Source organism: Microtus oregoni, unplaced genomic scaffold (genome assembly GCF_018167655.1).
Source record: "Microtus oregoni isolate MIOR12 unplaced genomic scaffold, Mior012 000023F_ref0000262, whole genome shotgun sequence".
In the NCBI taxonomy this organism is placed as follows: Eukaryota; Metazoa; Chordata; class Mammalia; order Rodentia; family Cricetidae; genus Microtus; species Microtus oregoni.
The window spans coordinates 19,879,424-19,892,547 of NW_024543082.1; the positions used below are offsets into that span (position 1 = coordinate 19,879,424).

General features: G+C 41.0%; 1 protein-coding gene across 4 annotated transcripts in view; it reads right to left on the reverse strand.

Moving 5' to 3' along the window:
- The window catches only part of Ccdc191 (coiled-coil domain containing 191), a 75,612-nt gene that overhangs the window by 54,143 nt on the left and 8,345 nt on the right, over nt 1-13,124 (reverse strand). For 2 of the 4 annotated variants that reach the window (XM_041673090.1, XM_041673093.1), the window contains exons 3-6: nt 12,319-12,460; nt 6,055-6,192; nt 4,614-4,792; nt 3,012-3,235 (exon numbers count right to left, since the gene is read on the reverse strand). In XM_041673090.1, coding sequence (XP_041529024.1) covers nt 3,012-3,235; nt 4,614-4,792; nt 6,055-6,192; nt 12,319-12,460 — 683 coding nt within the window. Of the gene's footprint in view, nt 1-3,011; nt 3,236-4,613; nt 4,793-6,054; nt 6,193-12,318; nt 12,461-13,124 lie in introns of those variants that run through there. The other 2 variants (XM_041673091.1, XM_041673092.1) reach the window with 2 other exon arrangements.

Sequence of the window (13,124 nt, forward strand, 5' to 3'; positions counted from 1 at the left end):
GATTATCCAGTGTAAGTCTATTGTTTTGTTACTTTCACAAGTATTTTTATTTATGTATCTGTGTGAGTGTAGGCCACATGTGTGCAGGTGCCCTTAAAGGCCTCATGAAGGCACCAGCTCCTCTCGTTATGGAGCACTCTAATGTGGGTACTGGGAACTGAACTCCAGTCTTCTGGAAGACCAACAAGTACACTTTACTGCTGAGCCATCTCTTTATCGCCAAAGCTATTGTTTGTTCCTTTTGTAATTAATAAATCGTTAAAGGAGATACTTTATGCAGTAAAGAAGATTCAGGATAACTTACAAATAAGAAAAAAGGAAACACCTATCAACAATAAAATCTTACTGAATCTTCCCAAAATACTAGTGCTGGAATAATGTTATATTGGATGGGTCTAGTCATGTCATGGAGGGCATTAGAGAAATGCAGTTCTAGGACTTGGGATGGAATAGCAGATTGCAAAGGCAAGGCCTTTGGTGAGACAGCAAATACCACAAGTCAATAAATAAACACACAATAGTTCCAGAACAGGGGTCCGAGTTTTAAAATAACATCAGGATATGTATCTATCATGGAAACAGTATCTGCTTAATTGTGCAAGTTGGAGAGGTAGAAGAGCCATTTATATTTCCACCCAGAAATAAACAAGAACATGCCAATCCAGCTTCACTGTACAATCATTATCTAATAATTCTGAAGCATTTGTTTATAACTATAAATTATGCTGTTTTAGTTATTATGGTATAAAAATCTTCACATTTCTGGTCAGTTCTTAAGGCAGTTTCCCTAGCGCTGGAAGTCCCGTGTCAAAGGGAAATACCACTTGATGACTCTTGTTATTTATTGCCAAATTGATATCTGGAAAGTTCACGTCAGTCCATCCACCTAGTACACTGTCTGTGTCACTACAACCACGGGCAGGACTTAGCTCTGACAGGAACTGACTGCCCAGTGAACAGTGCTGAGTGCCCGCTGTGAACGGGACAGAGGATCCCGCTACCATCAAATGGGGCTTGTTTTCCAAGGCTCAGCAGCAATCTGAAGAGCAGGGTTGACCTCACTAAAACACCCGTGATTGCTTTCTGCAGAGAGCAGCATTTGGAGGAGGCCTGAGCCCGGCACTTGAGGGGGTAGAGCACACGTCCACTGCTGAGCTGTTTGAAACTGGGCAGAATGAGAGCAATCAAGAACACGGGGGGGAGGAGGGGGGCAGGGGTGCTGTGCGGGCTGATGGGGCGGGGAGCGGGAAGGATTACCTAATAGGACTTTCTGGCTCAGTCTGAGGAGTCAGACACTTGAGTCACGCTGCTGGAAGGGTCCTGCAGTTCGGGTATCAATGCTATTTCTCAGAATAAATATGTCAGTTACTTCACCTGTGAAGCCCATTTTCTGCATGAGGATGGATAACATACTACCTCCTGTGAGGGCTATTGTCATTTTCCTCTTATGTCAGATAGTCTTCTTCTTTTTCAGTAAGCCAATCACTTGTTATGATCATTAGAAAATAAGACCCTAGTGCAAGTCACAGCAGCACAGGGGGCGATTACTAACCACACAAAAGGAATAAGGAAATATGTTTCACCTTTAAAGTCTTATGCAACCAGAGAAGAACAAACCAGTTGCAGGGTTGCCTATTAAGCATGGAAAAAAAAAAAAAAGAAACAAAAAACTTCCCAGTATAGAGAAGAGTGTGTTAAACTGGCCCACAGCTGGTGACACCATAAACAAGTACAACTAACTTTCCAAATAATTTGTCAATGTTTCAAGAGATCTATACCATTTAACCCACTAATTACAGTCATAAGAATTTATCCTAAAAAATATAATTTAGTCCAGGCAGTTGTGGCACAGACCTTTAACCCCAGCACTTGGGAGGCAGAGGCAGGTGAATCAGCATGAGTTCGAGGCCAGCCTGGTCTATACAGCAAGTTCCAGGACAGCCAAGGCTACATAGAGAATCCATGCTTTGGAAAAAAAAAATATATATATATATATATGCACATATATATTATATATTATGTATTAAATATTCTATATGTAATTAAAAGGAATGACAATGTTCTAGGAATAAAGATGTTCATTGCATTATTATATTGGTAAGTTTTTAAATGATTTATTTTGTTTTTAATCATGTGTTTGTGTGTGAGTCTGTGTGTGGATTTATGAATAAGTGCAGGGCTTGTGGAGGCCAGAAGAGGGCATCAGATTCCCTGGTGCTAATGTCAACAGGTGGTTGTGATTTCTAGGAGAACTCAGGTCTTCCAGAAAAACAGTAAGTGCTTTTAACTACTGAGCCATCTTTCAAGCTCTGTTGGCAAAACATTTTAGATAGCCAAAGTGCTTAGCAGTATAGGACAGGGCCAGCATATATTATGGTCCAGCAATCCAGGGGGATAGTACATACATTCAGTATAGGACAGGGCCAGCATATGGTATGGTCCAGCAATCCAGGGGGATAGTACATACATTCAGTATAGGACAGGGCCAGCATATGGTATGGTCCAGCAATCCAGGGGGATAGTACATACATTCAGTATAGGACAGGGCCAGCATATGGTATGGTCCAGCAATCCAGGGGGATAGTACATACATTCAGTATAGGACAGGGCCAGCATATGGTATGGTCCAGCAATCCAGGGGGATAGTACATACATTCAGTATAGGACAGGGCCAGCATATGGTATGGTCCAGCAATCCAGGGGGATAGTACATACATTCAGTATAGGACAGGGCCAGCATATGGTATGGTCCAGCAATCCAGGGGGATAGTACATACATTCAGGACTCTAGGCCTGTTTGGTACAGCAAAATGACAAATTAAATGTACTTGATGACTATAATTAAATATGTAAGGAGATCATAACCAGGAGGAAACATGGAAAAATGAAAGGGATTTGTTACGATGGTGGAGCAGGAGGTGTTCTCCTCTTCTGTGTGCAGTGTTTGCAATGTTAGAACATTTTTAACACTTGAGAGTACATCCTCCACAATGCTCATCACACTGGCTTACGCTTTCCATGCGTCCCCCACCGTGCGTCTTCTCTCCAGTATCTCCCTGCGCAGCTTTACCATCTCTCTCTGGACCTCTTCCTTCTCTTTCTTGGCCAGCAGAGCCTTCCTTCTCTTCTCTTCCTGCACTAGACACTGAGCCTCCAGGAAGGCTGCTTTCTTCACGGCATTCTCCCTTCTCTGCAACTCCAGCTGCTTCTCGCGCCGTAAGCGATTTTCTTTTACCTTAGAAAAACCACAAGTAGAATGGACAGGGAAATAGGACACACACATTTTGAAGTTCAGAATACAATCAGTTTGCAACATTCTCACCCAGAACCCCACTGTTTATTGAAAAATAAGGTAATTTATTTGCTTCCTGGGTGAAAACCCATACAAATAGTCAGATGAAGAGGACTCTCAGCATCTGGGGTGACCTGTGTGATGGAAAAGCTGAGCGCAATGGAAGGGTCAGAGCTCCAGCTTTGGATTCTTATTTAGAAATGATGTCCCATTTTCAAGTTTGTCCTGTGTATATATAAGATTACTTCCCCCTAGACTCTGCACTTTAGCAATCTTTTAGGAAAGAACAATGATCCATTATGGTAGCCACACTCTGCGGGACAGAACAGTAATCCAGTGCCCTAAAGAACACTGCAGGGCTCCACTCATTTCTGTCTTTATTTCAGTATGTCACATCTGGAAGCCAAAAGCAAGACCTTTGTGGATAATTCTAAACAAGCACATTCATCCTTCTCAACACTAATCCTTCAGCTCCTGGCTCTCCTCTTAACTTTACCCCTTTTCACCCTCTAGCTTTCTGAGACTTACAGGCAATAGGCATATGTCTTACTGAACTTTCTCTCATCCCTTCTGTCAAACCAGGTTCCTACTTCTCCCTATTTTTCCAACATTCCCATACTTTAATGGTTTAAAACAGTGAATTTTCAAAATGTGTAATCAGAAATCTAGTTATGTAAAAAGAGAGCCCACACATCTATAGGTAATAGTGCGAATTCAGTCTTGATCCTGGTCATATGGCAAAGCCAGGGTCATTCTGAGTTCCCAAAACTCCTTTGCAAGGCATGGAGACTGCCTTTTCCTCTATTACCTACTAGTCCTTTGGGAGGAAGGAAAGTTCCCATATGCCTTTCCAATTCAAAACAGCTGAACTAGATTTAATTCAGATCTGTCCTCCTTTTCAAATTATAATCACAAAATGAGTGAATTTTAGTTGTCTAGAAAAGAATTATCCTTATAATATCCAGCAGAATATTCATGATAATATATTAATGTCACCATTCAAAGACCAAATTGGAGCAAATGCAATCTACATATTTATAATCGGAGTGCCACGTTCACACTAATAAAGTTTAGTTCAGCACTCAACTGGTCAAAATCAATTACTCTAATTTTGGTTATTTCTTAAATAAATTGTTTCCTACTCTCAGTTTATGAGAATTATTTTTCTTCTGAAGTTCTTATATTTTATTTTTATTCTTCCTTACCAAACCACAGATGGCACCCTTTTCATAATAAAGCCCAAGTCTTTATTTAAGCTTATTAAATGTGTTACACAAAGACTGCTTCCTGTTATCCATTTTAATTTTGTTTTCCCTCCCACCTGCTTATGTCTCATCTCCATGGTAAGACGAGGGTCCTTCTGCCGCCTCTTGCCTTGGTTTTCCTCCCTTCCGAGCTCCTCCACCATCTCAGAATCCAGCACCTCTTTATGGAGCAGATGCTCTATAAATTGCTGAGCAGTGGCACTCTCCTCTTCTTCCTCCAAATAGCCACATAAGTCTAGGAGTAAAGAACAGCAAAAGGGAATTAAAAAATAATATTCGTATTTACATAAAAATTCTGAAAAATACAAAGTTGTATTGACAAGTACGAAGTAGCAATGCCAGTTGATGAGTGTGGCCCTCAGCATGCACCTTCATCAGGAAATGCTTTCAGCCAAGTCACTAAGAACCTCTTCATAGTCAGATCTAAAACCTAAACAACCTCAAAACTCTCCTGCTTAAAATCAACCCTCAACTGACCCCAGGCTATAGCTCAGAAGTACAGCTCTTACCCTAGCGTATGGTAGCCTTTAGGCCTGGTTTTTATCCATTTTCTTCAACTAGCTGAGATAGAATAGCTATACTGTGGGTACAGGTTATGATGTGTACAGACTAAACTTTTAAAGAAATTATCAAACTGCCATCCAAAGTGGAATGCAATTCTACATCCCACCAGTCCTGTGACAGTGTCCCAGTTCCCCCACACCCTTACCCAGGCCAGGCATGGCCAGTCTTAACTTTAAGCCATTTGAACATTAGTGAAGTAGCAATCACTGTAGGGTTAGTGTGTGTTTGCCTACTGACTGCAGACACTGACTGTTAGACGAGGTGAAATTAAAGTATTCTTCTAGCTTTCCGAGCTCATGACTATGATTCCCTAGCTGGGATTTTTATAGAGTCCTAACAACAGCAATGCCACGAGCTTGTTTCAGCAAGGCTCTGAATCAGGTGTGGATAGCTGTCCTCCACAAATCCATCCTCATAGGAAAACAAAAATAAAATAAAAAAAACCACCCTAAACCTTAATGTACAATAGAGAACCCCCTTATGAGTCCGTTATTTCATTTGTCTGACAATTTGTACAAAAGAAGAAAAGAAAGGAAAAATCCCAAGAAGAGAAATAGCCTCTTTTATATGTGAAAATGAATCAAAACATAAGTAGCATTTTTATAATTATAAAATGATATGTGAATATTTAAGTGTCTTCTCTGACAGAGTAAATAGTTATCTAATGATATATGGGCAAGAGACACTTTTAATTGCTATATAAATTCATAGGCAAAATTATAAATAATAGAATATTTTAATTTTAAAAAGCAATAGGAACTTACTAGGGATATAGCAAAGAAGATTTATACCCAATCAAGAAAAATTAAACTCACAAAGATAAACAAAACATACATGAGCCAAATGTATTATTTATTATTTAAAACAATAAATAACATTTTTTAGGAACATTCATTAGATGTTAAAGCTTAGAAGAACCAGATAAGTTCTTACCATCAAACTTGTCATACTTCAGATGGCCATGGGCATCGGGCACAGGAGGGCTGCTTGGCACAGTGTTCTCCCCTTCTCCATCACTTGCTAACTCTTGCTTAAGTTTATTGTCTAACCAGTCATTGACGAGCTCCTGAGCTATCAATAGAACAAAAACATCTTTTAGTTTTTCATAGTTTCAGTGACTTACAGGTTCCTCTATTGCTGTTTCCATTTATTCATCCATTCCGTCATTATCACCTCAACATCCATTATGTGACAAGGCATAATGAATAGAATAAGGAACAAAACAGGAAAAAGAAATGTTACCAACATGAAGCTAACAGTCCGATCAGGGAAAATGTCACCAACATGAAGCTAACAGTCCAATCAAGGGAAATGTCACCAACATGAAGCCAACAGTCTGATCAGGGGAAATGTCACCAATATGAAGCTAACAGTCCGATTACTGGAAATGTCACCAACATGAAGCTAACAGTCTGATCAGAGGAAATGTTACCAACATGAAGCTAACAGTCTGATCAGAGGAAATGTTACCAACATGAAGCTAACAGTCTGATCAGGGGAAATGTTACCAACATGAAGCTAACAGTCTGACCAGAGGAAATGTCACCAACATGAAGCTAACAGTCCGATTACTGGAAATGTCACCAACATGAAGCTAACAGTCTGATCAGAGGAAATGTTACCAACATGAAGCTAACAGTCTGATCAGGGGAAATGTTACCAACATGAAGCTAACAGTCTGACCAGAGGAAATGTCACCAACATGAAGCTAACAGTCCGATTACTGGAAATGTCACCAACATGAAGCTAACAGTCTGATCAGAGGAAATGTTACCAACATGAAGCTAACAGTCTGATCAGGGGAAATGTTACCAACATGAAGCTAACAGTCTGACCAGAGGAAATGTCACCAACATGAAGCTAACAGTCCGATTACTGGAAATGTCACCAACATGAAGCTAACAGTCTGATCAGAGGAAATGTTACCAACATGAAGCTAACAGTCTGATCAGGGGAAATGTTACCAACATGAAGCTAACAGTCTGACCAGAGGAAATGTTACCAACATGAAGCTAACAGTCTGATCAGGGGAAATGACAAAACCAACAAGATAAAGACAACGCAAGGAACCAAGAAATGGAGACTGATTGTTGTAGTTTTAAGTTGGGTGGCCAAAAAGAAGATACCTGAGCAAAAGAGGGAGTGAGCCATGCTGATATATAAGGAAATATTGCACCATGCAGGGGGAGAGCACGGTCAAAGGTCCTACTTCATGAGTGTCTAGAGGGCTGGAAAAGTCACTAGCAGGGCAGTGTGGCTGCACAAAGGAGGGCTGGACAGATGAGATGGAGGAGGTGACCACTGTGCTGAGTGCAGTGCTGATCAGTGAGGGTGATCTTAACCCTCATCTGAAATACAGTCATTTCTGGTTGTCACAAAGAGGGCAAGTGACGACAGTATCCAGTGTGTTGAGACTAGGAAGCTGCTAAACACCCTGCTCACAAGATAGCTTCCACATAGCAAAAATAATCTGTCCCCAAATGTCAGAAGTCTTGAAGCTGAAACCCTTCTATTTAGAGGTACTTTGTCTGCTACTCTAAAGCATGAGAAGTGCAGGAGGGTTGTGAGTAAAAAGCACCCCTCTCCCCTTTTGAGACAGGACCTCACTGTGTAGCTCTGGCTGACCTGAAATTCACTATTTAGACCATGCTGACCTTGAACTCACAGAGACCCATCTGCCTCTGCCCCTGTAGTACTAGGATTAAAGATGTGTGCTACCAAGCCTGATTTTTGTTTTGTTTTTAAATTTATTTATTTTTAAATTTTCTTTATTTTTAAGTATGAGGGTTTTGCCAGCATGTGTGTCTGTGCGCTGTCTAAGTGCCTGATGCCTTCAGAGGTGAGAAGAGTACCCTAGAGTCAGACGCCCTAGAGCTGGAGCTACAGGCGGTTGTCAGCTGTCATTCGGGTGCTGGGAATCTTTCCAGGGCAAAAAGCGATGCATTTTAAGAGGATCACTTTGACTTCTCTGTTAAAATAGACGGTATGGGGTAAGCAAAGAAGATGTTAGCTAAGGAGATGAGTACTATAGACTGTAAAGAGGTGATAATGGTTTGGTTTCACAGTAGAGCAATTAAACATGGCTACAGTCTAGAAAATATTGAGATGAAGTTGATATGATTTGCTGATAAACAGGGAATGAAGGAAGAGAAATCTTCAGAGTGCTTAGCTTAACTGGAAGAATAGAGATACATTTACTGAGAAGCGTGAAGGACAAAGAAGCAGCAGGTTTGGGGGAAGACTTTGTGATATCAGGTGTGAGATGTTCATGAGATAACCAAATTGGAAGGTCAAGTTGATACTGGTGGCAATACTTGAGATTTCATGGAATGGGTCCAAACTGAAGAACCGAATGAGAGTTATAAGCATACAGATGATGTCTGAAGTCTCAGGACAGGATGATATTATCAGATGGAGAAAGCAGATAGAGAAGAGCTAAAAACGATAAAAACCCAGGAAATCAATGTTTTAGAAGTTGATGAGGTAAGGTAGAACCAGGGAAGCTGAAGAGCAAGGAGAGACCCCGAGCTCAAAGGAAAGTCAGAGTGTCGTGTGTTGAAAGCCAGCTCCCATTTCTGTGGCATTATGAAAATCTTCGCAGGGGGCTGCAGAGATGGCTCAGAGGTCACAAGAACTTGCTGCTGTCACAGAGGATCTGAGTCAGTTCTCAGGACTACAGGCCAGCTCACAACCATCTGTAACTCCAGTTCCAGGAGACAGACCTGGCCTCTGCTGGTAGTCACATGCCATGTGGTACTCATAAACTCATGCAAGAATAAAAAAACAAACAAAAAAATAAATGAAAGAAAGAAAATTACATGTAGATGCAGGAGAAAATGTTCACACTATTTTACATTATTTTTATCATTTTTATCATTATCAAAAAGCTCTTCCCCAGTCTACGGCATGGGCATTTCAAAGGAGGAAAACGTCTCCTTTAGTGTTACCTCCACCACTGTTACTATTATCTCAGAGTTCTGATGTAATTAGGCATTTCTATATAATAACAGATGTAAAAATGTTTAGTATAGATAAAAATAGAAGAAAACAAATGATAATAGTGGCCCTTTATCTGTAGTTCCATTTTCCAGTTTTAGTTACCTAAGTCAACTAAAGTCCACAACCATCACATGGAAAATCCAGAAATAGTTCCTAAGTTCTGAGTTGCATTTAGTTTACTAGCGCAGTAAAGTAAGTTCTGTCTATGCCATTCCACCTGGGATGTGAGTCGTTCCTTTGTCCGGCATCCACACCAGTCACACTCTTTGTCATCAGTTAAAACAGATTAGTTGTCACCTCATTTGTTAGACTGATTGCCTGGCGTGATAATGTAGTGACAGTGTCCAAGGAACCCTCAGGTAACAGCCTAATGCTTTGGTCATTCACCTCACCGCATCACACCGCTCAGGTACCATGTCAGCACATCATCACAAGAACAGTGGGAGTACAGTATAAGAAGATACTTGAAGAGAGATGATATGCACATAAGTCTACTGCTTATTATAATTGTTTGGTTTTATTATTTTGTTATCAATCTCTTATTGTGATTAATTTATGAAGTAAATTTTACCATGACTATGTAAGTATATCAAACAACTCTAGGGCTTGGCATTATCTACAATCTCAGGCATCCACTAAGGGTCCTGGAAGGTACCTGGGGAGGACAGCAGTAGAAATGAAGTATAACAAATATGATACAAGAAGGCATAGAAAGGGAGCTGACAATTATTAACCCATGTACAACAAGTTGCACTTTATTGCATAATTAGAATGTAAAACAACTGTGTCTACTAACGCCACTTACTGTAAAGAGCACTTCCTTTGGACGTTATACTATACAGTGTAAAGAGCACTTCCTTTGGACGTTATACTATGCAGTGTAAAGTGCACTTCCTTTGGACGTTATACTATACAGTGTAAAGAGCACTTCCTTTGGACGTTATACTATACAGTGTAAAGAGCACTTCCTTTGGACGTTATACTATACAGTGTAAAGAGCACTTCCTTTGGACGTTATACTATACAGTGTAAAGAGCACTTCCTTTGGACGTTATACTATACAGTGTAAAGTGCACTTCCTTTGGACGTTATACTATACAGTGTAAAGAGCACTTCCTTTGGACGTTATACTATACAGTTCCTTACACTGTTGGGGAGGGTGAGTAAAAAAGCAGAGATTTTCACAGTGTGCTCCCCAGAGCACTAGTTATGGTAGAATATTAATTGAGCTAATGAGAAAAGAACAAAAACAAACCTTTGTAAAGTGTGCTCAGCCCATAAAACAGCACAGGTTGGTATGGACTAGTAGTTTCTTGGGACAGTAGGTGTTATAGGGATAAAATACCTCTCCCCACCAAAAAAAAAGTCCATGGGCTAGAAAGCTTGGGGAATGGAGTAAGACAATATTTCCTTCAACTGTAAGGTTTCTGAGGGCTCTTAAAGTGTATCGTGTATGGTTACTGGGTGGAAGGTGGGGTGAGCAAGACTCTTAAAGCATAGATTTCCTCTACTGCTGGAATTACCAACTACTTGAGACTAGTCATTATCACTTTTTGTATATGGAGGTTTCTCTCCTGCCTGCCAGTTTCCAAATAAACACTCAAAGGCTTATATTAGTTATAAAAGTTGGGCCGATTGCTCAGGCTTATTACTAGCTAGCTCTTACATTTAAATTAACCGATATTTCTTACCTGTGCTTTGTCATGTAGCTTGTCACTTGTTACCTCATTTTCTACATGTCTTGCTTCCTCGGCAGATGGCTGGCAGCATCTCCCAGACTCTGTCCTTCTTCTCTATCTCTGATTGGATTTCTACCTACCCCTATCTTGCCTTGCTACAGGCCAAACCAGCTTTATTTATCAAGCAATGAGAGCAGCACATATCCACAGCATACAGGAAGACATTCCACATCACCTTTTCACCCAAACCCCTCCAACAGCTTCCCTATAAATCACAGGCCCCTTATACTTCTGTCCCCTCCTATTAAAATCAGAATAAAATCTAAGTTCTTTCCCAGAACTTATTAAGACCTATCATGACCTATGTGATGTATCTCCTGCTCATTCCTTTATGCTCATGTCTACTGGAAGCACCAGCCTCAAGGGCTTTCCTTCAGCTCCTCATGTACTCCAAGCTTGTCTGTACTTTAAGCTCTTCACACCCCCTTGCCCTCTATCTGGGATGCTCTGAATAGACTACTACCTGATAATTTGCTTTTCATTCTCTTCATTCCTACACTAGAGTGCGTACTCCACGAAAGCACAGCTTTACTTTCCTTGTTCATAATAAAATCTTCTAGTGCCTAATGTCGTGGAGCAAGACTTCAATGTGCATGCATGGAATAAATGAAGAGATAATGAAATAATTGGGGATGTAAATAATCCAAACAGAAGCTGGCTTGCAGGGCACAGACCTTTGACTTCCCCCTTCCCTGGAGGCTCTCCTTCCAGTCTCCTTTGCAGGTTCCACCCAGTCCCTTGAATTCCTAGGTGGTACTTAGTTCTTCAGTAATTCAGTAATCAAAATGCTGAAGTTCCTGTCCCCAAATAAAGGGAACTTTGAGGAGATAAGAAAGTTAAAATGTTTTTAGAGCCTCTTTACAAGGAATTAAATTGGTTTATAAACTTGATGTCTATACACTAGTAGAAAACCAGATTAAATTAACATGCTACCATCTGTGCCGTAGGACCAACACCTTACACCACTCACAAGTTAACTAGTATATCAAACTACCTCTGCCAGTGGCTGCTACAGATTTAGAAAACAAAGTGGGCTTTAAATACAGCCTTGTGGGGCTGGGGAGATGGCTAAGAGAAGTATAGATTGCTCTTGCAAGGGATCCAAGCTCACTTCCTAGCACCCATACCAGGCAGCTCGTAACCACCTGGGTCTCCAGCTCCAGGGAACCTGATGCCCCTGGCTTCCTCTGGCATCTTCATAAACATGCAGACACTAGTATGTGGGCAGGCAGACAGACAGACAGACAGACACACACACACACACACACACACAGAGAGAGAGAGAGAGTCTTACATATAGTAATGGAGCTAACTTCAGAATCAGCTTCAGGGCAGTAGAGAAACAAAGGTTAGGAGCTAAGAATGCGGGTGAGAGCAGCCTTCACTCCATGTTTTTCAGTGAGTGCCGAGCTATGCTCTAAGAATTGCTAACATCACACCAGCAAATGCATCCCCTCACCTTCTTCATAGACGTCATCATGATACTCTGCTTGCTCACATGTCCCCAGATCTACTGTGTGTCGCCAAAGCATTCCAGGTAAATCTGCATTTCTGGTAAAATATTCATTTGAAAGGGCAAATTCCGATGCTTTCTCCACTCTCTTAAAAATAACAGGAAAAAAGGAAAAGAAATAAATCCATTAAATGATAGTAACCTTGTTTAGGGCTAAAGAATTTGAGAAGCTGCTTTTCTAGCAGCTAGTATGATTCTTTAATTTTCCCATTTTTGTTGGAACACTAGGCAGTATTTTAGTTTTGTCTGTAATGTTGACTTAAATGCAGCAGTTCATCAAGTTCTAGCCAGCATTCCTGATGTTTACAAGAATGTCGTTTAGGCTTAGGTAAGTGGAAAACAGGGCTGATGAGAGGTGCTAGCGTGCAGGCAACAACCTGAGCTTCATCCCCAGACCCCACAAGGTGGCAGGAGAGAACCGACCTTCACACATGTACCACTGTATGTGTATACCTACACACACATGTACATCTGCCTACACACACACACGTACATCTGCCTACACACACACACATGTACATCTGCCCACACACACACACGCATGTACATCTGCCTACACACACACACATGTACATCTGCCTACACACACACACACACATACATCTGCCTACACACACACACACGTACATCTGCCTACACACACGCACACATGTACATCTGCCTACACACACACACACACGTACATCTGCCCACACACACACACGCATGTACATCTGCCTACACACACACACATGTACATCTGCCTACACACA